This window comes from Neopsephotus bourkii, unplaced genomic scaffold (genome assembly GCF_033783945.1).
Source record: "Neopsephotus bourkii isolate Nb327-2 ecotype Australia unplaced genomic scaffold, CSIRO-AGI_Nbou_v1 NB_289, whole genome shotgun sequence".
NCBI lineage: Eukaryota > Metazoa > Chordata > Aves > Psittaciformes > Psittacidae > Neopsephotus > Neopsephotus bourkii.
In genome coordinates, this window is record NW_026900798.1 from 101,710 (window position 1) to 127,836 (window position 26,127).

Genomic DNA, 26,127 nt, shown 5'->3' on the forward strand with positions numbered 1-26,127 from the left:
TCTTCAGCATGATGCTCCAAAGGGCTACAGAAGACCTCGATGAACAAAATGGCATTTATATTCGATATTGCACCGATGGTAGCCTATTCAATCTAAGGCGACTGAAGGCCCACACTAAGACCCTAAACCATCTTGTCCATGAACTGCTCTTTGCTGATGATGCCGCCCTTGTTGCCCACACAGAAGCAGCTCTGCAGCGTTTAACATCTTGCTTTGCGGAGGCGGCTGAGGTTTTTGGGCTGGAAGTCAGCTTGAAGAAGACAGTAGTCCTCTACCAACCTGCACCGCAAGAAGATCATCGCCATCCCCATATTACCATCGGCGAGTCAGACCTTAAGACAGTTCAGCAGTTCAGCTATCTGGGAAGCATCATTTCCTCGGATGCCACGATCGACAAAGAGATAGACAACAGAATAGCAAAGGCATATAGAGCCTTTGGAAAACTCCATAAAAGAGTCTGGTGCAATAAACACCTGAAGAAAAGTACAAAGGTCAGTGTCTATAGAGCCATTGTATTGTCTACTCTTTTATATGGGTCTGAATCATGGGTCATCTACCGTCATCACCTGCGACTCCTGGAACGCTTTCATCAGCGCTGCCTCCGTACAATTCTAAACATCCATTGGACTGACTATGTGTCTAATGTCACTGTCCTCGAACAGGCAGGGGTCACCAGCATCGAGGCCATATTGCTGAAACTGCAGCTGTGCTGGGCAGGGCACGTCTCTAGAATGAAGGATCACCGCCTCCCCAAGATCGTGTTTTATGGTGAACTTGCCACCGGCAGCCGCAAGAGAGGTGCCCCAAAGAAGAGATATAAGGACTCCCTGAAACAATACCTTAGCCTTGGCCATATTGACTACCATCAGTGGTCCACCTTGGCCTCCAATCGGGAGACTTGGAGGCACACCGTACATAATGCCGCTGACTCCTTTGACAGCTCACAAAGAACTAGTCTCGAGGAGAAAAGACAACGCAGGAAGAATCGTGCCCCACCTGTTCCACCCAAGGAGACCTTCTGCTGTGCTTTTTGTAGCCAGAACTGCCTATCCCAGATTGACCTTCTTAGTCATCAGCAAGCTTGTAGTAAGCGTGGGTAAAGCCCTTCCCAAATCTTCATTCGCGAAGTCAAGCCATGATGATGATGATGATGACTCGTGTATGAAAAAGAATCATTGTATACTACTGATATTTTCCCCCCAAACCTTTCATTCTCGTTATCCACAAGTACAGCCCAGTTTAGGAAATGCCACAACAGTACGACTTTACAACATATAAATTAGTTTAAAAAAATTAAATAATATAATAGAATGCCACGGTGTGGCCATTTGTGCCACCCTAAGCACTGTTGATATACATACGACTTCATTACAGAGGTCTGTTGGGACAGGACAAGGGGAATGGCTTTAACCTGACAGAGGGGAGATTGAGATGACCTCTTAGGCAGAAGTTCTTCCCTGTGAGGGTGCTGAGGCCCTGGCACAGTTTGCCCAGAGAAGCTGAGGCTGCCCCATCCCTGGCAGTGCTCAAGGCCAGGTTGGACAGGACTTGGAGCAGCCTGGTCTAGTGGGAGATGTCTGCCCATGGCAGGGGGCTGGAACTGAATGAGCTTTAAGGTCACTTCAAACTCAAACCAGTTGGTGATTCTAAAGTCTATGATTATCTCTTTTACTCATGATAGCTAAATTTCAACTTTTGGCAGAAAAGGGACAGGCGATAAACAACACACAGTAGCAGCAAACCACTGTATCGTGAATATTTTTTTTGTTTTAAATAGTAACAAAACAAACAAAAATGTCTATTTTTACAACAGTTCTTTAGACTATTACAGTAATATTCTTAAATTGAAAACAGAAAAAAATACATTTTAATTTCTCACAAGCCCTTTCCATAATAAAACTGTAAAAGTTGGGATTTCTGGATGCTTTGCCCATGCATCAAGGCACATCAGCCTTCTGGACATGAAACCATTTGATGAAAAAGTCACTGAGCCTTGTACAAGAAGACAGTGCCCTAGCAAACTGAGAGGTAAAACACACAGCCCAGGTAGGTAAGTATCTGAATATATGGTATATATGCCACTGTCACTTCTTTGTACATGTAATAATACACAGCTTTAAGATGAATTAGCATAATTTACAGGGGAAAGACAACTGCTGAGGTCCACTCTGGAACATTTTTAAAAGCTATTTTTTACACTCATAATAATGCTTTAATTTACCAAAAGGTACATACACAGACACACACACAAAAAAAAAAGACAGACTGTACATTTATGAAATTAAATCACACTTAAAAAGTATTCAATTAAATTTTGACTTGAGTAATTAAAAATTTTAAAATACTTCATAGTCTCTCAAAGTTCAGATTCTCAGAAAACCATCTTTACTTACCACAGTCTCCATGTGTGCTCCATGGGAAACGGAGGTTTATTTATTGCAGAAGGAAGGCATTCTGCTGCGATTACGCCATGGTAACTCTGACTAAACTGTCACATTCAGTTACCAAATCTGAATTAGAGCGTCTTTTTCTGTGTTTGATGTAGCATTCATTTGCTAATGTTATGCGACAACTCTGAATACTAAGAGAGAAGATAAAAAGTTGGAATCGCTCTATGCTAACATATGAACTAAAAAGAAACCACTTTTGGAGGTCATACAGTATGGCTCTTCAGTTATTCCAAAAGCTTCATAATTAGTTTATGTATTTTCTTTGATGTAATTTCTTATTTTTGTGAATACAAAGCATACCCCTATTGGGTAAAACAGAACAGCAATTAAAGAATGTAAAAGATAGAGAATTCAGATCAGAGTCCCACCACCCACAATGATAGTCAAGCCAACAGCATGTCATCAAAGCCGCTGAAAACTAAATGTAACTAACTGTTAACAAGATTTGCCAGGATACCAAAGTGACACACAGAAAATTATCCACAAAGGTCTGTGCGTGGGAGACAGAAACTTCCCTTGTCTCCATAACTTTACAGGAACAGAAGCATTTAGCCTCTTCCACGAAACTTGAGACATCCCATCAGTGAAGTAGCCCAGAAGCAGGACATATCTGGGATTCAAATTACTTTTGTCACCACAGCACTCTTCCTTTATTGAGGTTTCTCCAGCTCAAGTAAGGGGTATAACATCTACAACAAAGTTTCTTCCAGCCTTGATATTTCTAAACAATGTCCTTCTATTGCCAAGCCTTTTCATGCAGAAAACAGTTAATAAAATCCACACCAGAATATTTTCTTGTGGTTTAATAAAGGCTAATTCCATTTTCAGATTAATATATTTTTAAGCAAACTCACAAGCATCTTCACTGTGTTTTGCAACGCACTCTAGATCTCCTCAGACTAAGTGGTTTCTGTGGGGCACAAACATGTTCTGCGGCCCAGCTATGGCTGACGAGCAACATTTTGGGTAGCAGCCCCAAGGGAAGAGCTTACTCCCAGGAGACATAACGGAACTGGAATAGGAAGCCAAGAGTGATGAAAAACGTCTGAGTAGATCCGAGACAAACTGAAATGCAAATACTTCCTTCATATCAAAGCTTTCCACATCAGTTTTTCAAGGGAACATATTCTGGGTTGAATGCAGATGCAGTATGATTTACTTGCCTTCTCAAAGCAACAGGGGAACTATCAAAAAGACAAAGGGTAAATTCACCTGTTTGTGAGTAACTGTACTGCTCCTAAGCTCAGGTAGTTCATTAAAAACTGATGTTTCAGCTGAGTATGTCATAATTGATTTTCTCCCTTTTTACTAAGGTCCTTTCATTACTTCCTGCAGTGAGTGCTGGATTCTATTAAATGTATTTACATTTTTCCCCTTAAGTACGGTTCGCTGGGTTTTCATTTCACATGTTTTAACCATTCAACAAATACTGTAGTTATTCAGATGTTTACACTGAGTTCATCTTATTTACTTTTACACAAAAAAAAAGGAGTTGCTATTAATTCTAAAAATACTGGACTTGTTTATAGAAAAAAATATTAATAATTATTAAGAATTGTAACCTTTTTAGTTGTTATACACTGAACTGCATAGCTGAACAGCAAATCACATGGCATTATGAAGTTTAAGAAAGGTGACAACCTCATTCCCACATCCTCCATCAGGCAGATCTTCGCTAACACCAAGGAACCTTTGTCAGCAAAGGTGCAGTGCACGTAAAAGTAACCATGTAACTTACTCAACATGTTTGTGAAGTTCAGTGCTCATTTTCCAGAGGCTACTTTTGGGTATTAACAGACCTTCAACATTCCCAGCCTGCCCACTCCTTTATAAAGTAGCAATGGCTCTAGCTTCAGAAATGGTTCCTCGCTGACTCACTTCTTCTGCAATACCCAGAGGAGCTGAGACAAACCACACACAGAGAATTACTACTCCAACTTATTGCCTCCCTTGAGCTATTTGAATAACAAACAAAAGAATGCATAAAGTGAATCCAGATTTTTCTGTTCTGCTATTTTAGAATATAAATTCTTTGAGGCAGGAAGACTATCTTCATTTTAAATTTTTATAATATTTTTCACTTTATCAACAATTCAGATAAACATATGTTAACTTCAGTCCTTGCTGGAGATGCATCTACACAGCACTTAACAAAAGCTGGAGTTGGATAATGGTAAATACTGAAATCTAGAATGAAAGGCGTCATTTCAGTGCATTTGCCTACCTGGGTTCAAAATAAAGTAAATGAAATATGACTTTGTAGCATTTGAATAGTTTCAGTCATAGGGAGGAAAAACCACTCCAGTCACTATGACATACTTAAGACTGGGAAAAGGGATAATTGAAAAAGGAAAAAAGTCTACAAATACATACGGGTATGCTTCCAGTTTCAATGGAAGCAGAAGCTACTGTCTCAGACAGTCAAGATACCAATGCCACAAGCATCCCTCAAAACCAAGCCTGGGTTAAGCTCATCAAACTGATCATCTTTGCATCTAGTCTCACTGGCAAACTTGTGATGAACAACTTACATGAATCTCTGCTATAAATTTGGGTAATATAAGAATGTCAGTAAAGAAATGTTTGAAACATGCTTCCACATATCAACTAAGTTATACAAAAGATGTAATTCCACGTTCATTGATACAGACCCTGACAGATCTCTTGGCAGAACATATCTGACTTGGATCAAGAAAGAATATGCACTGATGATCGTTGTTAAATTAGCCAGAACACAGTATGGTGGTTACACAAGATTTATGTTGTCTGTGGAGAAGTATAGATGACACTCATCTGGCATAAAGTCAGGAGAACACAGAAAGACAACAACTGATTCAATAAAAATTTAACCAGAACAAACCTGCAACCTACTAATTTTCAAATGGCACCATGTGTTTGTATTAGCTACTTGTTTTGCATCTCATGCTGTTTTCCTTCTGTTGGAAGATGCTCTAAAACATTTATGTATCCTTCAGCTCATACAGAATCATAGAATGATATCCTAGGGACTGAATCTGATCTCACTGGTTAAAAGGGTGTCCTCCACAAACCTGGTTTAAAGTTTGTTCATGGTTAGTCATAATGTCATTAGTAGTTTCTGTTTATGAAGCCAGACATTAAAACAAATACCTTTATTAAACCAAATTCACAGAAATCAATCTCTTTCTAGTAAGACGGCAAATGAAAGATGATGGCAAATGAAACAAAGCGTCCCCAGGCTTGACAACTCAGTTACTGCCAAGTATAAAGAGAGAAATTTTCTAGAACTGCTCTAAGTAGTTACTAGAATTTAAGCACACCTGTCTTCAGATACGTTGCTTCATAGTGTCAGTGAATTTATGTGGACATAAATCCATATGAGTTCATAAAGTAATTCGTCTACTGCCTAGGACAGCTCAGGAATTAGCAAGTGTGTCTGGAAACTAGCAGATATCAAAGAATAACAAGGAGACAGCCTGAATTCAGCAGGCTTGCCAATGAGGTGAAGAAAACATCAACTATTATGTGCATGGCATAAGCCTTCCAGTTCCAGAAAATTGAAAACCTGCTTCATTCTAGGTAACATGACAACTTGCTGCAGCACATCACAGTGACTGCCAAACCTGTCCTTAGCTTCTGCTGTATTCTTCTTGATTCTATAGAGAAGACTGCTCCAACACAGCAACTTATTGTCCATCAACTGACCCCTAGTTCTCACAATACCTGCAATACAGGAACCTCTGTGCAAGTAAGCTATTCCACCAGGAACTGGAATACAACAATTCACACTACCACTACCCCAAAGAAGGGTGGTACTTTGCCACACTCGCACATGCAGATCCATTGCATGCACTGAGTTCACATTCTGATTTCCTGTATGACCAAGGCATTCCACTGCATGGGCATGCCAGTGACAATGTAGGGATTTCAATCAAAAATTAAATCAATGCCAACTGCTCTAACGGTTTATCCTTAAATCCCTTTTTTTTTAACTGCTACTTTACAAAATACAGGCCTCAACTAAGGTTGAGTTTCACTGTTGAAGTGAAATCTCAGCTTCAGTGAAGTCACCAGAAAAAATTGCTACTACTTTCAAGGAGCCCAGATCTGTATTTTGTTGTACGAGATTTTGTTGTATAAGATCTACATGACAAAAGGCAGACATCTACATCCAGGTTAGCCATCTAGCTTCCCTTGATCATCAGTGAAGCAAAACAGACACTTTTTAGCTCATCTTCTCCTAGAGAAGACACTTAAAATAGGTTGACTGATTTGTACCCAAAAATGCATTTTTTACCTCCTCAGGCTGAAACAAAGATCTAAGTGACAAGCTCTGTATTGCAGATATCTAAAATAAGCAGAAAGAAACCCACACAAAAATTTATTCTTGGTTTTCAGAGGAAAACACAACTTGTATAAATGGCACCAAGCATACCACATACTATAGACTGCTCTAGAAAACACCAGAATACAGTTATTCATCACTCCTTCACCAGGAAGGCTCCAAATATTTAGATACCAGACAGTGAGATGGAAAACTGGAAACATTAACTATCCCTATGACCAATGAGCTGAAATAAACTGCTCAAATAATTTTATTGTGTTCTCTGGAAATGCCATACAATTAGCACATTTTTGATGCTGTGTTGACTGGTAACTGATTTTGTTGTTTTAATAAAGTTGCTTCAGTTATTCTGTATATTTTCTGTACTGTATCACAGACTTCACCATTTCTTCACGAATTAAACACAAACAGAACAGGTACTTTTGCTTCTCTGCAGTTTCAATATACTAACTCTACTCTGTGCTACAACACGATATACTCACTGATTTACTTAACATCACCTTTCCTCTGATGTGTCTTTGGTCACTTAAACAGGAGTTAAGTACTCAGTATAGATAACTTCCCCACACTTCCACACAGCTTCAAAAATCTGACTTCTAATTTGCATCCTAATTTTCACTTTGCCTCCCAAAATTCTATTTGTAATCTCTCAACTGACTTCCCAGCAAGAGGAGAGGAAAATCCTGTGGCCTCATATGGCCTGTCACATGCTACAGTACATTTTTTCCCTCGTCTTTTTGACAACACACGTTGTTCCTAACACTGGATATTGATTCTACTTTAATTTCCTTACTGTTCCTAATTTAATTATCTCACATAAAACTATATATGATATCTCCTACTATGCCTTGAAGATCTGACTACCGGCAGATGGAAGTACCTCAGTAAGACACAAGTGGTAGAGATACAATATAGAAAAATCTAGGTCATAACAGTAATTCTGAAACTGAAAATTGAATATGCAACTATCAGATGACTTTTTTTTTCAAAATAAATTAAAATTCTTATCTAGACCTCTGTCAGAATTCAAATATATAAAATTTACAAATTTTCTAAGGAAAAAAAATGGCAAATATTGAAAGCATGTAGCCAGTGGAAACCTTTCAATTTCTAACAAGACCACAACTCTGCTGAACTCTATTCAACATAATATATTTCAGTAACTTATTGAAAGACACTGCGGTAACTCCGTAACACCAGACTGTTAGAACAGTGCAACAGGACTCTCACATTGAACATCTGTGGCAAGAATATGCATCTTATACAGCCACTGCTGTGCCTGAGCAAATTTATCCCCTACAGAGTCATCATTTCCATCTTCCTCCTTAGGCTGAAATGAATAGTTTTACTTTATGTATCTGTAGCAAATTTCATTTTCCAATTTACTGGCATGCTTCTACCATTTCCTAGATATATAACTTTAACAGCCTGGTTAGCCTTCAGTTCAATGAAGAAAAAAAATTCAACATAATCTGCATTAGGCAGTGAGCATTTTGGAGAAGAAACTCCATTTTTCTTTTACACATACCCTCATGTCTCATAACCTACAATATTTTCCAAGATGTTGCTTCACTCTTCACCTGTTCTAGTAAGGACTGAAGTATACAAACAATGTCATAGTGACAAGTAACAAATTCCGAAGTACTGTTAACCTTCACTTTAACAAATACTAGAATGCAAATTAAAGGGAAACTTAAAATGCTTCAGCTGTGACTTACATAGCATGCTTATAACCGGTATTTATCAAACAAATGCAAGGTTATGGTTCTAAAGATTATCCAGCTTCCACTTCATATCAAAGCTGGTGTATCAACTAAGGGGTTGTAAAATGATCTCTTTTTTTTTTTTCAGTTGATTGAACAAGTTGTCTTGCTGATAGAAGAACCACATCTTGTCTACAGCTTCCTCGTGTCAAGAGAATCCTTGCTGCTCCTCATGGCACTCTGCGGGACCAAGGTGCTGCTTTAGCCCAGTCCTGTACTTGTACTAGTCACTTGCACTGAGTAGACAAACAGAATACAAAGACCAGGCTTCTACCTGCCAGTAAAAGTACTTTTCCTCTAGCCAGGTACCTGCTTTCACAAAATTTTTAAGAACCAAACACTTTTTGATACCTACCCCTCTTCAAAATATAGCTGAAACCTGTGAGTGAACTAAAAAAATCAGTAGAAATTACTACCCCACAGACTATCAAACGGCATGGTTGCTTTAAGTGTCATCTTCAGAAACCAGGCCAAAACCCATTTCAGACCCTGTACAAGACTCTCTGTGGAAGAAGAAAAAAACAAACAACAGGCTGAGGAAAAAAGAAAAGGAACTGCTACTGAAAAAGGTACCTGGAAAATACACCATCTCCATCTATTCAAGTTTATAGTATACAGAATGCATTGTTTTCAGTCAATTATAACTCAATATTTCTCTTCATACCTATGGTAACAACATAACAAGACAGTGAATATCTACTGTTTATATCTTGATTAGCCAGTAATCTGCAGGTCTAATGCAGAATCAAACAAGTCATTATTCAGATCAGTTCACCCTGGGTTTAATGAATCTTCTTCATTTTGTGCAAGAAAGAAGTTTATTCTTCTTCAAGAACACCAGATCTATTTTATTTCCCCTCACCAATTTCAAAGCATTGCTCCATATTTTACCTTAGTTCCACAACAGAAAAATATACATTGATTGTAAAATACTTACACACAACTTACTCAGTAAGTTTCACTTAAATGAGTATTAACCTAAAATTTTCTTTAATTTTTTATCTCTAAGATAACTAGATTTCAATGCTTAATCTTTTTTCCACACACACAAAAGTTTCCTTAATGTTGGTGAATCAAAGTGGAAAGAGATATCCTTCCATGAGGAAAACATATACACAAAAGATGCTGGAGCCTTCCCATTTTGTCCCAGTTCTCATCACTAATAGAGCTGTACACAACTACAGGGAAAATAATTCAAGCCACTGGTCAATCTGAAATCTTTCTCGCAGGACTTAATTAACAGTATAGTATCTTTTAAAAATTCTGTTCATCATTTATTTTACAAACACAAAAGTCTAGAATGTGTACTTACTTCAGCATGTGTAGATAATGCTTGTTCAATGTTATCACTGCATTTCTCCTTGAGATCTGGTGGGATGCTTCTATTTCTTACTTGGAAGTGTGTTTTACTAAGATAACCATCACCAAGATCCTGTGTTCAGAAAACAAGAAAAAAAAAAAATCTGTAACCAAAATGCTAAATGCTATCACTGTTCTGGAAAATAAACAGAGCATGATATTTAGGTGTACACTCCAAGTCTTTTTATAGTCACCAATGGCTGCATTGCTTTTCAGCATCTTCTCCCAAGTAGTTTACACTAGCTGTTGGCATTAAAGGAAGTCAAATACCAGAACAGTAAAAATAAAGTTTTATACAGCTATTAACTGAATAGGACAACTGCTACCTGGGAATCAGGATATGCACCAAACAGAAAGTCACTGCATCAAGGTCATGAAGAATTGAGCAGCTATTAATGATTTTGACCTATTTCTAGTAATGCATACTTGCCTGTATAAACATCCCAGTTCTTGCTAGATTGGCTTCTTTTTGCTCTGTTCCCCCTCTAACTTTCTTAAAGTCCTAAAAAAAACAAAAAAAAACAAACAAAAAAACCAACTCAGCAACACTTCAGAACATGTGTGCAGTGTCACTACTTGCTCCCTTCTCTTTATCACCTCTGAGGGTCAAAAGTAAGAGAAAAGAGACAAAGCTGTACCTTATCCCAGTTTCTTTTTATCATTCTGCTTCCCAGGCCACTCCTGAAAAAAGCCCTTTTTGAGTGGCAGGAGAAGGTTTTAGGAGCTTTCTCCCCCTGCTGACCTGGCTGTCTACACACATATAAAAACGTGGGGTTTTTTTAATTAGAAGCAAGAGAGAAAAACTTTAGTAACAGATCACTGGAAAAACACTCTGAAAGGGAGAAAGTATACAGAACACCAAGAACAGTAGCTGCATGTTAAAAACTTGCTTCTCAAAGGGAACAAATAGGGGTTTTATTAGCTGTTTCATTACATTTTATTTTAAACAAACACAGAAAGCATATGCACAACATCTGATGAAAAAGGATTCTATTCAGAACAGTCTCTCTACAAAGTTCATTAAAGTAGTATTAAATTGTTGACAGGGCTGCAAATTTCACTATAATTTAACTCTTTGGTTAATCTGTCATTACTGACACAGTTTTATCTTATGTATTCTGACCTTTAAATCAACACCAGTTTTATTCCAACACATCAGTTCTCTCTTTCCAAGGATACTGTAGAATACATGTACCTCCAAAATCCACTATAGGCTACTTGTTCACTTTGTTCTCACCAAGTTTCACACATTAAAAATTATAATGCTCTCTACACCTATTTTTGTCCATGAACTTCTAAGCATGAATCATACTGTGTATATTTCATATGCACATATACACAGTTTGTATACTTCAGCCCTGGCTTACAATTTTTCCTACTGCTTGCCCTATTTCGTCATTAAGCCTCACTTTGTTGGATGTCATGTGTGCAGAACCAACTGCAGCCTGTGCAATGGAGAACTGAGTATGCAGAGTGCAACAGTGACAGAAAAATGTACGCTAACTTGCCAATGCAGCAGCCACTTCCCTCAACCTCAACACTCTCTCACGTCTCTCCTTATTGAGCTTCATGGGAGTGTCAACAGGATTACAGCTACGTGCACTGGTATTCATCCCCCTAAGAGCAGCAAAGAAACTACTACAGCCACCCACAGAGGTAAAACGCCCCAAGGCACAGTGAGGTTTGCCAGAGAAGAGCTGCTTCACTGAAGCATTCAGCTCTCTGAACCAGTTCTTCCTGTCAGCAGGAAGGAGCCAAGTGCCACAGCCTGTGCATTCTGTAGCATTTGAGTGCCATGAAAAAATACCTATGGACAATTGGATTTAGCAGTTTCTGTATTTGATAGCTGCATGTCAGAGGCTAGAGGAGAGGTGGCAGGGAAGCAACCCTCCTGTTGCACCCCATGTTGTGATACCTGTTTTGCACCCTTCTGCCCCTATAAATATATCAATACTTTAGCAAGGACTTTGATATCATTAGTGTGGAAGTTCATTTCTACTCCAGCTATCCTTTGAGTATCATAAGCAAAAGTGAACTGATACAGCCTCTGATATGATTACCTAGATTAACCTAAGTAAGTCAGGGACCCAGACTGAGTACAGTATTCAAGGTGGAGCCTGATGAGCACTGAGTGGGATAATGACATCTTTATCTCTGCTTGTGATGCTCTTGTTGACTGCTTATGACCGTCTGTATCTGGGAACTTATCATGCCTTGTGTTGTTTCCCAATTTCCAGGCTGCCAGAGCTGCCTAGGGAGAAGGTAGAGAGAGATTCTTCACTCAGGACATCAACAATATCATACTGAAGTGCTGCTGGGAGAGAAAAGTGGGAATAAGAAACATAAAGCAGAAAGCTAACAGCGGGCAGCTTTCACAGCCAAGATTTAACCATCCACCCCTAATAACAGCACTCCAGTTTAGCTTCATCGAGTCCTACAGTAGAGGTGCTCTTGGCTTTTTCACAGCTTTCTTCTGGGAGAAAGAAACAGATTATAAAAATAACATAGTTTAGCACATTTCACTTACAGCTATAAATACAGGGTTTTGCTTGGGCCGTGTGAGCTTACATCACAAGAGCCAGCTCCACAAAAACAATGAGTATGCAAGAACACAGTTCTACAAGCCTGGTTTACTTGTGTGGTCTTACTGCTATCAATGGGTCTATTCATGTGAGTACCGAATGAGGAATAGGATCCAAGAGTATTACATCAGCAAAACTAAGAGTGCCCTGAACTACTCACAACGCATATATCGGGTAAAAAAAAAAAAAAAAAAAAAAAGAAAGGCAAAAAAACAATGGGACATCTTGTTAACAACAAGCTTCCTTCCCAGACTACATACTACATAAATGGATGGTCTCAATGGCCAGGTTTTTATCACACTGAAATCAGAGTCACCAACTTGACCCATAAGAAAAAAAGAAAAAAGCAACACCTCTTACAATTTTTTTCATAGGTAAGAACAAAATTCTATCTCATTCTGCTATTTTCAGCAAAGCCTCCTATTTCACAAGAAAGCTCAGACTTTGACCCATGTATTAAATTCCCAATAGAGGCTTAGAGCATCCTTCTTTGTTGAATAAATCCTCACAAATATAGCCTTGGACTGAAATCTAAAGTTTCAAATGGCTTATTGTAAAAAAGGGTTCACTATGACACTTAGCTAATACTTGCACTCTTTTAAAAACTTCTAAACAGAATACACGTAAGGCCAGAATCCTGCTTCTTGCTGAAATTCTGTTAATTTGTGATTTACAAATGCTAATGTACAATTGCCACAAAAGTGATGTCATACATTTACTGCAGGATTTACTGCACTTCAAAATGGTAGAAGCATGATTTTTCTCCTCAAAATTCATGAAAGCATGCAAAACCACTAAATCCATTAACGTAAAACACAAAACCTAGATCAGTAGATTTTCTACAGCAAAGAGAAGAAATAGACAAATAATGAGTACCCCAAATGATCATACTGAAAACCAGTCAGAAAAGCAAGAAAACACAGGACAACCTGTATTGCCCACACATCAAAAAAAGTGGTGCAAAGAGACATCCTAGAACAGTGTGAATTTATTATTAGATGGAAAATAACAGACGCATTCAAAGTAGAAACTGCAACTACTCAAAATATTTCTGTTCTTATTTAGAGAACAAATACAAATTATGTATCCATAAACCATAACTATTAAGCAGTTTTCAGTGGTGGGTAAGCAGGACATTAACATAACGTGGCTATTGTTAGGTATTTTTAAATCAGTACATAAGAACTGCTGATCTTTAAGGTTTTGAGTATTGTGGAAGCTTCAGAGAAGCTTGGATAAAGTCAGCATGTATCAATGTATTTTTATATACTGGCTAATTTGAGTAACTGTAGACATATTCACGTACTAAAGTCATCTCAAGCAAAAGAAGACATCATGTAGAATAGAGTAAATAAAGAAAAACATATAGTACATGTAGTTATTTTTTAAGAAAAATAGGTTTTATCACAGTAAAGACTTGTTTGCTTGATAAACACAAACAATATATACTCAGACTTCTGTAAGAAAACTGCTGATTCCACAAGTGGAAATTAAAACATTAAAATAATCCCATGCTAATCTGACTCCCACTAAAAGATGAAAATATGATTAATTTACAGATCTCAAATGTAAATTAAAAAAAACGGGGAATCATCATAAGTGATTCTAATGGGGTCCTGTGGGACTCATCTTGGCCCCGTGTTATTTAAGATTTTGATTAATGACCTAGAAACAATATGTAATTATTATTGGTGAGGTCTGAAAATTCTGGAGAACCAGCAAATAAGGAGGATTGATCACTTACACAGGTTTTTCCGCTTGCTGTACGCAATTAACACGTATTTTAATGCAAAACATTAAGCTACACATTTAGAGTAAAAACTATGTGCTATTTCAGTTTACAGGGTTAAAGTGATCCTTGGATACGTGACTACAACCTCTAGCCCAGAGTAGGAAGGTTTGGATTTCACAATGATACGACATCCATTGTCTAGTTCTGCCCACAGCTGAAAAAAGGATTTTTATATATTGCACAGGATTCAGAGGAGATCCACAAGAATGGTTAAACTACTGGAAAACATGTCAAACAGTCAGGGAGCTCAACATGGTTTGCTTTTACAATTACAAGGTTCTAAAGCATCTAAAACCAAAGTACCAAAACAAAGAGAATTCTGATGAAAAAAGGGTGCCCGGCTTAGAAGACAAAGGTACAGATAGCAGTGGCTGGAACATGAAGCTAAGCAGTTAAGATTAGAAGGAACAGCTTCTTTTTCTTTTTTTCTTAATTCACTTTAAGCATAGGTAGCCACTTGAAAGTCTTGTTGAAAGCTGTGACTATTTTTCTAACACTGGGAAATCTGAAAACAAAGACTGCTTAATGTCTTAAAAGACATTTTTTGGCCAAAACAGAAATCATCTTGGGTAACCCTACAAGGTTACACCACAAGGTGCCGTAGTTTTTGGATTCATTAACCCTATTCAATACAGATACAGGTCTATATCCCCATGTAAACCATCTACACACTATTTTGTTCTTGCACCAGCTGTGCAAAATACCATTTATTTCATATGTTGTAAACTCCCCTCGAAAAGGATGTTCCAGCTTGTGGCAGTTGTCAACAGCTCAAAAACATCAGAAAGGGTATCTAAAAATGAACACGATTATTTTACCTTGCTAGTTCTCCACTCCCAACCATCTCCTATCTGCTGTGAATGTTTGATAAATTCTTCACAGTACTGCTTGAATCTCTTTTCTTCCAAAAGGAAGTCCTCTTCACCTGCCATGCTACAGGACATCTGCAGAGCAAACTAAATGTTAGTACTGGCACATAAAGTGAACACTAAAAACTTTCAATAATTTCTAGCAATTAAATAGTAAAACAACAAAGCACTGGGAAGGACGGGAGGAGAGAAAACTGGTTATTTAAAATGAAGACAAATTTCTTCAAGTACATTAGAAAATCAGACACACAAAATGGGTGAAGTTGGAATGGACCTCTGGAGATACTCTAGTCCAATCCCCCTCTTCACAGAAGATCAACTAGAGTAGGTTGCTCAGGACCATTTCCAGTTGGGTTTTGATGATCTCAAAGGCTGGAGACGCCACAACCTCTCCAGAAAATCTGCTCCAGTGTTTAATTACCACAGCAGTAAATAATTTGCTTTCTGTTTAAATGAAAAAGTCTATGTATCTGTTGGTGATCAACACCTCTTGTGCGTTCACACCATAGACTGCAAAAAGCCTGGCTCCCTCTTCTTTCTCTCCCATCAGTATTTCACACTGACATTTCTCATCTCCAGGCTGATGAGTCCCAATCCCTCAGCCCTGCCTTGTATGTCAGCCACTCCTAATCATCTTTGTGGCCCCTCACTGGACTTGCTCCAGTACGGCACTGTCTTTCCTGTACTGGGGAGACGAGTTGGACGGTCTGACATACATTTCCTCAGCAGCATGGCCCAGCCAGTGACTGTACTACAGTGACTGTGACTACTTCCACAGGCCTACCACCTTTTTCTTGGGGAGCTGAACGGCTCCACAACACCTTAACAAAGTGTTTGCGGACCCAAAACCTCCACAGTGGCCATCAGAGCCCCGAAGAAGCAATTGCTCCTGCTCTTGCCAGCAGCACAGCCCTCAATGGCCCAACAATGTGGCTTCAGGGGGTCCCAATATGCTTCAAATGCGCACCTTCCCTTCCTTCCCTTCCCCTGGAATGCTTCCCTCCAGGGTCTTAAAGGTAACATAAAAGCTTCCAGAGGATCTTTCCAATTTTACTTTTTTCCCCTCCTTCAAAGAGGATTTATTATAAACACAGCCAGTTTACAGACATCAGGCATCACTGCAGCACTGCACTCAAATACTCAGTTAACTATTACATGTTTATTCTTAACAAAAATAAAAAAACAAAAAAACCACAGAGAACACAGCACCTCATATAATGTTCATTATTTTTCAGGATCTGGCCCACAATCACAACATCACCCTATCCGCCCATGACATAAATCATTAATCTCGCACTTGAAAACACCTCATTTTCAATGGTAGTTAACTCAAACCCTCCTTACTCTGTGATAGCCGGATGCCAAGAAAGGAAATGTGGAAAACAGGCAGGGTAAACGCTTCTGCAGTCCCCAAATTTCCCAGTTCTGATGATGGACCGCACAACTGCGTCCAACATGTAAAGGAGAGTGCAGCTCTCACATACGTTTTAAGCGGAAGTCACAGAATCACGGAACCGTGTGGGCTGGGAAGGACCTTAAGGTCATTTAGTTCAATCCGCTGTCACGGGCAACAGGTATGTGCTTTGGAACATTAACAGCTGTGAAGTGACACCAGGCTGCTGGCACCAGCTCAATACACCTTTCTTCCCTACAGTTAACCCGAAAAGACTTAACAGCGACGAGCAGATCCGCGCTAGCCATCCATGCTCATTCAGGGTCCCGCAGGCAGCAGGTACACGGTAAGCCCGGGCCAGGCCGCCCCCTCTCCTCCCTGTCCGCCCCGCCATGTGGAGCCTCTCAGGCCTTCCGCCGGGTGGTGGTGGAGGGGCTACCGGAGGGACAGGGAGGCAGCGGGGCCCGGGGGGAGCCGCTGGCGGACCGTCCCGCCTGAGGTGAGGTGAAGTGAGGCGAGGAAGTGGGGGGGAGCTGTTCCGCCATACCGCCCTGCACATACCGTGCCTCCGCCTTCCGCCAGCGCCGGGCTCTCGGCCCGCCCTCCGCGCACTCGCGCCGTGCGGCGGGCCGCTGCCGACGGGAGCGAGGGAGGAGGCGGGCAGTAGCGCATGCGCGGCGGAAGGTGCAGCGGCGAGGAAGGGGGCGGGGGAGTTTGGTCGCTGTTGGTGTCTGTGGGTGCTGTCCATGTGAGGCGATGGCCCGGGGGCGCTCCCGGCTAGCCGAGGGGGCACTGGAGCTCTCGCCCAGTTCCCTTGTCAGCCGCCTCCGCCAGCGTCAACCGTGCTAGCCCCGGGTTGATTCAGACCCGCTGGCCTCACTCCAAGAAGCCAGCAATGACATATCTGCGTGTGTCGGTTTCGCAGGCTTCCCCGCCGTTCTCTCCTTACAGGATAAATGTAAAATGTTATGACTTCCCCCTAGTGAGGAGGGGGGAACGCGAAATTGAAATGGCCAGTTCATTTCAGCACTGTCTTGCAATGTAACATGGTGGATGAGTGAAGGAGTATCCAATGTGGTTATCCATGATGAAGCGAGGGACTCTTCATCTGGGACCCTAGTGATAGGACAGGGGGGAATGGTTTCAAACTTAAATGGAAGATTTAAGTTAGATATAAGGAAAAAGTTTTTCTGTTTGAGGGTGGCGAGGCCCTGGCACAGGTTGCCCAGAGAAGCTGTGGCTGCCCCATCCCTGGCAAGTGTTCAAGGCCAGGTTGGACGGGGCTTGGAGCAACCTGGTCTAGTGGAAGGTGTCCCTGCCCATGGCAAGGGGTTGGAACTGGATGAGCTTTAAAGTTCCTTCCAAACCAAACCAGTCTGGGATTCTGATTCTATGGTTATGCATCTGTCTGTGTGAAAACAAGAAAAAATTAACAGGGTCTCACTAAAATCCTGAGCTACTTCCACAAGATGCCTGATGTGTGTTTCACTTTGTTACCCAGCTGTCTTGACTGTATAATTGCTTTTAGGTGTGAAAATCTGCCAAGTGCACATAAGCTGTTTTGCTACACAAATGTTAAAATAATTATTTTTTAAATTTACAAGTCTATTAAGCCATGCATCTTTTAGTGGTAAGGTCTTGTCTGGCATGACCAAGCCATACAAACTGTAGTATGTGCAGAAATCTAAATATCCAAACTATGGTTTACAGTCTGTAGTACACAGTAATATATCTGGATGGATGAATGGAACCCAAAATCATAGAATACTTGGAAAAGGCCCTTAAGATCCTCAAGTTCAACTGTTAGCCTAGCATTCCCAAGTCTACCACTAAACCATGTCACTAAGGACTAAAACACTACATGTTTTTTTTAAATACCCCCAGGGATGGTAACTTCACCACTTCCCTGGGCAGCCTGTTCCAGTGCCTTAGAATGTTGCTTTAAAATGTGGGGTTTACCTATTTAGCAGGAAACTGCCATTTTAAAGAGTTTTGTGATTTGCATTTGGAGTAAATGAGCTACCCCATGAGCTTTGGAGACCATACTGCAATGGAGAACCTCCGCTGTTGGTGGTAATGCGACGTTCTGCAACCATGGAGCTCCCAGTTTGATTGTGATTTGCTGGGTGTTGAGAGCTCACAAGGCCCAAGGCATTTTGTTGGAATATTCCTGAGGTAAACCATTTCTCTTTGTACTTAAAATTCCATTTACTGGATTGTGCCTGTTAGCAGCCGTGTTCTTCAAATATGCGCTGTGATTCATATTTAAAGATAATTTTCACAACTATCTGTGAGCAGCGAAAAGTTCTATCCAAGTCTGTAATTTTCAGCATTAGGTATAGATAAGCAAAGTTTTGTTTTGTGAAATCATTCCGCAGAATGATTATATCGTGCTTTGAATGGATCATAGTACCTCCACAGATTGCTATTTTGACTGCATATATTATTTTTGAAAGCAGTTACACAGCTTGGGTTATGCTATTACAACCACAAGTTGTGATGCTGTAGTCATTATTTAATCATCAGAATTAATTATTTAGATTGTTATTCACTGATTCTTTTAAATGTTTGGGCTTCTGAAATTTGGTATGTAAACACTGTGTTGTCATCCAACCCTGAGTTTTAAAGGAAGGTTTTTACATTGTGGGATTCTATTCCTTAAACCTTTTTTTGCTAGCAGAAAATGCCTGTGGTATTGAAAAAATGTCAAGCAGTGTGTATTGCCTTGGAAGCTACAGCTCCTGATTTCTAATTTTAGCTTTGTTACTGTCTCTCTGGATTTTCTTAGGGACAAATCATCAAGTTTAGGGCATGGCTTATTTTAGAAGTGCATGATAGGACCCTAATTTTGCACTGAAGTTAGCAAAGGAGTCACCATGAGTGGCAGCTTTTAGGAAGCTAAGCCATAGTTTCCATATATTCAGATCATCTACTTGGATCCATTTACTTTATTTAAAATTGTGAGCATGCAGTTGCTGTAAAATCAAGAACATGCAGCAACTTGAATTTCAACACTAGTGGTCTTTTTTAAAGAGTATAGGCTTTAGCCATACCATCGGAGCATCACAAATATTATTTATGGGCCTTAAATTGAACATACACAATGCTTAGTAATTATGTGTTGTCAAAAATAGTTAACAGTTTACCTGAGTATCCCCTTCCAGGACTTGCTGGTGAGCCTAACTACCCATTGTGTTATGAAAGTTAAGGTCTGAAGCACTTAACTTTGAAAAATTGTTAGTATCCATGTGTTACTGCTAACAGAAATTCCATATATCTCTATGTAGACAGGATACTGTACTTACAAGAGATGGGTTCTAATCCTGGCTCTGCTGTTGACAAGTTTGGGCTGTTTCAGTTTTTTTTTGTCTGTTTCCCTTTCTGTCTGTCTGCAGAGCAGATCAGATTCATGGAATATTCTTACAGCATCTGGTATCAGCTTGGTCATCTCCAATGTTGTTGCCAGGGCATCTCAGCAAGTTGCAGTGAGTGCCGGTTTATCAAAGGGATTGCGTTTGCTGTAGTTCTAAAATTACTTGACAAGAACTCCCAACACGGGTTTCTCTCCTTTCTCTTCCTTCTTTTGCCTGTACTCTGAATCAGTGCCTCAAGTTTCCATCTCATCTCTGCATACAAAGGTTTTAATAGTCCTGTTCTTGAGTCGCTACTGAGATGTTTATATACTTAAAGTAAATGCATAATAAGTCATCAGACCAGTTTGGTTCTGGTGCCAGTAGGTGCCGAGAGCCTGTAGAGTGATCACAGGTCAGCAAGGGAGCACCTGCACATCAGCAGGAAAGGCCAAGTGCAGTGTCCTGCACATGGGTCAGGGCAATCACAAGCACGAAGAAAGCTGAAGAGGGGCTTTTGACAAGGGCTTGTAGGGACAGAACAAGGGGAATGGCTTTAACCTGACAGAGGGGAGATTGTGAGGAGAGGTCTTAGTAAGAAGTTCCTCCCTATGAGGGTCATGAGGCCCTGGCACAGGTTGCCCAGAGAAGCTGAGGCTGCCCCATCCCTGGCAGTGTTCAAGGCCAGGCTGGACTGGGCTTGGAGCAGCCTGGTCTGGTGGAAGGTGTCCCTGCCTGTGGCAGGGGCATGGAGCTGGATGAGCTTTAAGGTTCCTTCCAACCCAAACCAGTCTGGGATTCTATGATTAATGAATTATCACATATTGATAATTTTTAAGAGTAAACTACGATTGTTGTAGGAACTTTGTTGGCTATTTTTAGAACTAAACTAAGAGCTTAGACAGCAATCCTTCGTCAGCCAGGCTGTGAACTGGTTGATCTCTAAAAGGTCTTTTTCATCTCTTCATACTGTAATTTGGCCCAAGGAACAGCTTCATCCAAAGCCCATTGATGAGTCAAGCAGTTCAGGCAACACTCAGCTCTCCAAAGAAAACAGGTAACATTACAGCTCTGGTAGGCTTAACATTATGTACATTCAATTTCACAAATCCTCTTTAGTATGGTTCAGATCCACAGTAATTCTAATGCTATTTCTTCTACTTTGGTTTTTTATTACCTGTACTTTCCAATGCTAGGCAATGTTGCTAAACAAAAAGAGATCACAATCTGTTATTACCAATGCCTGGCAGGACCTGGGTTGCCAAGTTTTATAATAAAAGAATATTGCCAGATAACCCCAATGAGAAACAATGGTATCGCCAAAGCAAAATGCTTGTGAAGATATCTCATGAGGCTATTGGACAGCACATTTAAACCCAGCATATCATTTGTGCTGCAACAAATAATTTCTTAATGTGCTGTACTAGGATGGTCACAGGAGGAAATGCTCCCTATCTAGAGTATAGGAAGAACTACATATATGGGCAACGTCTGCAAAACCAAAATGCTGGACCTCATTCCAGTTGATATTAGCAGCCGTACACCATGTGTGACTGCTGAATTTAAATCTCTTCATTGTCTGTCATTAGATTAACAGTGCTTATGGAGATTCTGCACCGATAATGCATAATAAGAATTAAAAGTAAACTACTTGGCATTCTTTTGCTTTATTCTTTTGGGAGACTTTATAGTTTAAATTCCTGTGAAGAGCTTGGTGGATGGAGAGCTTATTTTCCAATGATCACTTTACAGTAATCACGTAAGAGCACAATACCACAGTGCTCTTACGAAGTAGACTAGTAGTGATATTTTCCTTTTGCTGGCAGAAAAATAGGAATTAAGTTGTACAAGGGTATGGAAATTGATAGGCTAGTGAACAGAGCTCAGTTTTGTAGATGCATGGTCTGTGTCTTGCACATACTTGCTCTTGGGCCCTTTGATTGTGCTGAGAGAAAGTTCAAAAGGAAACAAACTGAGAGGTATACAAACAGCATACATTTTTCATGAATATTTTTATTCCACTCCGGTGGCTACCAACCAGTACTGGAAAAAAAGTAACAGCACAATGCAGCAATTGTTGCCACATTCTGGTTTTGGCAGTTTTTCCTACTTCTTTCTACTTCTTTTATCTAAAAGTTTAATACTTCTTTCAGATCTTTTTCATAGTTCTGTTTTCTCTTTCTGCTGCTGTTACTAATGTTCCAGTCTTGGGTTTTTGGTTTGTTTTGGTTTTATTTCCTGTTAGACAAACTGAAATCAATTTGAGACACACTACTATACGAGATACTCAAGTCATTAATATTAAAAGATAACAGTAGCTCTCTGGACTCTCTCCAACAGGCCCATGTCTTTCCTGTACTGGGTACTCCAGAGCTAGACACAGCACTGCAGGGGGGGTTTCCCCAGAGCAGAGGTATGCCTGTTAAAAAAGTCTTTGTGTATATAGTTCAGTACGTTTTGGATCCCAGCCCGTTAGACTTTATATGTGTTATTCATGCTACGTCATTGTATGCACACAATGTCCTGCACACTAGGGATGTATGTGTGCTATACATTTGATTTCAGGATTTCTGGGGATCATAATATTTCTTCCACTTTTTTGGGTTTTGATGACTTTGGGGATCAGGTAACGATCTGATCATCATGGGTGTCTTTCCAAGAATTAGATTGTTTATTGAGTTTCATTTTGCTTTGTAAACCCTTGTTTTTCCAGAAGTGGGAAATGAATGGTTTTCCAAGACCAATGCTTTTGTAGCTGTGATAGGTCCTGGACAGGTCTAGAGATACTAAGGGAGAGAAGATGCCCCTGGGTTGTGCTTAAAGACTTACACTAGCCAGAAGAGTGATGTGTTCTATCTCAGTAAAGGCTTGATGGATAAGGACAGTGTTTTGAACAGCAGTACAGGAAATATGGCAAAACCTGTGACACTGAAGTAATGAGCACAAGTGCTTTAGCTCATAGGCAAAATTAGGTCCTTCCCGGTAACCTTGTTACCCACAGAATAATACAGGTCCCTGTTATATTTTAGTAACAATCAGTTTCTCTTATTAAAGACTGTGGAATCCTTCTCTAACTGCACAGGTCCCAGGAGAAAAATGTTCCCCAGCTAGCAGTGGATTTCTGGAACTAGAGTGTGCACATGACTGACTAGTGCTACGAAAATAACTTCTGATGCCAGCTAGGTAAAAGCAGTAGGTATGGCTCTGGACTTCTGTACCTTAGAAAAAGATTCAGTTGGCTGTGGACATGGACCTGCAATAGTGAAATTAAACTGATTTGTGGTGTCAGGAAGTGCAAATTGGAGATACTTCTGTAAGAAATTTACAAGTTTACTCTGAAGAAATGTTATTAAATATCTTTCAGGTGCAGGTGCATAGCCTGGTGATGGTCTTTCTGCTACCAGTTCAAAGCCACTTTTTAAAATGTAGGCTAACTGGGTGCAGAAACAAATCAACCTAAAGCACAGAACTCCACCTTAATATGCAACAGAGAAAGCAATAAATAGATAGAGGGAGAATTGGTTTTGACCTCTGGTATGCCCCTTGTCCCTTCTCAGTGCCTCTTCTCACATGTGTTGCAGGGGTTCACATAGAGGTTCAAGTGTATTGGCCTCTTCCCAAGCCAAGGATGAAGCATCCAGTTCACAGGATTCCCAGACCTTGCGGAGCTGTACACAGCAAGGAGCAGGAGCAGGAGGCGTTTGCAGTTACACAGCCCTTGCATGAGCAACCATGTATTTGGCGCTTGGTGAGAACCGCTGAAGATATACTTGGTCACTGCACAGTTCTCCTTCAGGCCTCTCCTCACAAACTAAAGGCTGTTTAACATTTTATTGGTCTCTAGTGTTCCTAATACAATTGTGTCTGCCAAGGAGTGGACCAAAGGCAAGGCTAACTTCTGGTCCTGAAATGGCCTCTCCTGCTGCTGTTTCCAGAGGTGGGCTAGTCAGCTTTGTAGGCCCTGGGCCTTACCAGCCAGGCTGTCACTTCAGTTTTCACTTTCTGCTGGCAGTTCCCTTTCGTAGCTGCCAAACCCACCTCCTCTGTTCCTCACTCAGTATTGTTTCTCAAACACAGCATCTAATGTTTATTCTCATTTTCTGAATGCTGGACTGTTCACTTGTTCACCCTTCCGAATGGCGTAGCCACCTATTCATACTTCGAAGTTCCTGCCACAGAAATGTGAGAAAGAGTATATACCCAGCTTGATGTAAAGCACTGGAAAAAAGCCCCCTAGTTTATTGTCTTCATCAACCTAAGATCACGTCATAGAATCGTAGAATCATAGAATAGTTAGGGTTGGAGAGGACCTTAAGATCATTAAGTTCCAACCCACCTGCCATGGGCAGGGACACCTTGCTCTAAACCATATCACCCAAGGCCTTGTCCAACCTGGCCTTGAACACTGCCAGGGATGGAGCATTCACAACCTCCCTGGGCAACCCATTCCAGTGCCTCACCACCCTAACAGGAAAGAATTTCCTCCTTATATCCAATCTAAACTTCCCCTGTTTAAGTTTTAACCCATTACCCCTTGTCCTGTCACTACAGTCCCTAATGAAGAGTCCATCCCCAGCATCCCTATATGCCCCCTTCAGATACTGGAAGGCTGCTATGAGGTCTCCACGCAGCCTTCTCTTCTCCAGACTGAACAGCCCCAGCTTTCTCAGCTGATCTTCATATGGGAGGTGCTCCAGTCCCCTGATCATCCTCATGGCCCTTCTCTGGACTTGTTCCAACAGTTCCATGTCCTTTTTATGTTGGGGACACCAGAACTGCACACAATACTCCAAGTGAGGTCTCATGAGAGCAGAGTAGAGGGGCAGGATCACTTCCTTCGACCTGCTGATCACACTCCTTTTGATGCAGCCCAGGATACGGTTGGCTTTCTGGGCTGTGAGCACACACTGAAGCCGGCTCATGTTCATTTTCTCATCAACCAGCACCCCCAAGTCCTTCTCCGCAGGGCTGCTCTGAATCTCTTCTCTGCCCAGCCTGTAGCTGTGCCTGGGATTGCTCCGACCCAGGTGTAGGACCTTGCACTTGGCATGGTTAAACTTCATAAGGTTGGCATCAGCCCACCTCACAAGCGTGTCAAGGTCCCTCTGGATGGCATTCCTTCCCTCCAGCGTATCAACCGAACCACACAGCTTGGTGTCATCAGCAAACTTGCTGAGGGCGCACTCAATCCCACTGTCCATGTCAGCGACAAAGATGTTGACCAAGACCGGTCCCAAAACCGATCCCTGAGGGACACCAATCGTTACTGGTCTCCAGCTGGACATTGAGCCATTGACCACAACTCTGTGTGCAGCCATCCAGCCAGTTCCTTATCCACCTAGTGGTCCATTCATCAAATAGATGTCTCTCCAATTTAGAGTCAACAATTTCGTGTGGGACAGTGTCGAATGCTTTGCACCAGTCCAGGTAGATGACATCAACTGTTCTACCCCTGTCCATTAGTTTCTGTAGCCCCATCATAAAAGGCCACCAAATTGGTCAGGCAGGATTTCCCCTTAGTGAAGCCATGCTGGCTGTCACCAAGCACCTTGTTGATTTTTCATGTGCCTTAGCATGCCTTCCAGGAGAATCTGCTCCAAGATTTTCCCAGGCACAGAGGTGAGACTGACTGGTTTGTAGTTCCCTGGGTCATCCATTTTCCCCTTCTTGACAATGGGGGTTATATTACACTTTTTCCAGTCATTACATCTCTGGGTCGAAGTGACACGGTTTTACTTTTGGCTTCCACCATTCTGATTTTACACGTTCCAAACATAGTGTTTATGCTTTATTCTCAGTAGTATTGCATTATGATTTATTACCTACACAGAACTGTAGGTTCTTGCAACGCTTTGAAGATGAATAGAGTCTGTGCTTTCCACAGAGGAGCTTTAACGTGGCTTCAGGCCACAGTATAAGATGGGTGCAGAGAAGGCATGCCATCTCTGGAGTGTGCACAACAGAGCCTCCTGAACATTTTTGCAGGTGGGAATACAAACTATCCACAAGCCAGAACAGCTCAGCTGGGAAATACCAGAGATGTCAGCCCTAAAGGATTCCTAGCATCTGACCACAGGGATACTTATCTCTGTCAACTAGGAATGGAGCAGCGCAGAAGCAGTGAAGGCAAAATTACCTGAATCCTCTGCCTCTCCATCACAGTTTAAGCCCAGCTGGTAACTCAGAACTACACAGTAGCTCACTCCCTCCCCCACATTCTTCCCCATGGTTCCCAGAGGGATGGG

At 40.9% G+C, this 26,127-nt stretch overlaps 1 protein-coding gene and 1 long non-coding RNA gene across 3 annotated transcripts in view; one reads left to right on the forward strand and one right to left on the reverse strand.

Annotated features, from left to right (window-relative positions):
• ATG10 (autophagy related 10) overlaps nt 1–17,145 on the reverse strand; it is a 93,518-nt gene extending 76,373 nt beyond the window's left edge. Inside the window, exons 1-3 of the mRNA XM_061347078.1 lie at nt 17,094–17,145; nt 15,089–15,214; nt 9,850–9,969 (exon numbers count right to left, since the gene is read on the reverse strand). Coding sequence (XP_061203062.1) covers nt 9,850–9,969; nt 15,089–15,214 — 246 coding nt within the window. The 5' untranslated portion in view covers nt 17,094–17,145. The remainder of the gene's footprint in view (nt 1–9,849; nt 9,970–15,088; nt 15,215–17,093) is intronic.
• Nucleotides 17,146–23,435: 6,290 nt separating this feature from the next.
• LOC133208862 (uncharacterized) overlaps nt 23,436–26,127 on the forward strand; it is a 34,943-nt gene continuing 32,251 nt past the window's right edge. For both annotated transcript variants that reach the window (XR_009724525.1, XR_009724524.1), the window contains exon 1: nt 23,436–24,147. This is a non-coding gene — a long non-coding RNA (uncharacterized LOC133208862). The remainder of the gene's footprint in view (nt 24,148–26,127) is intronic.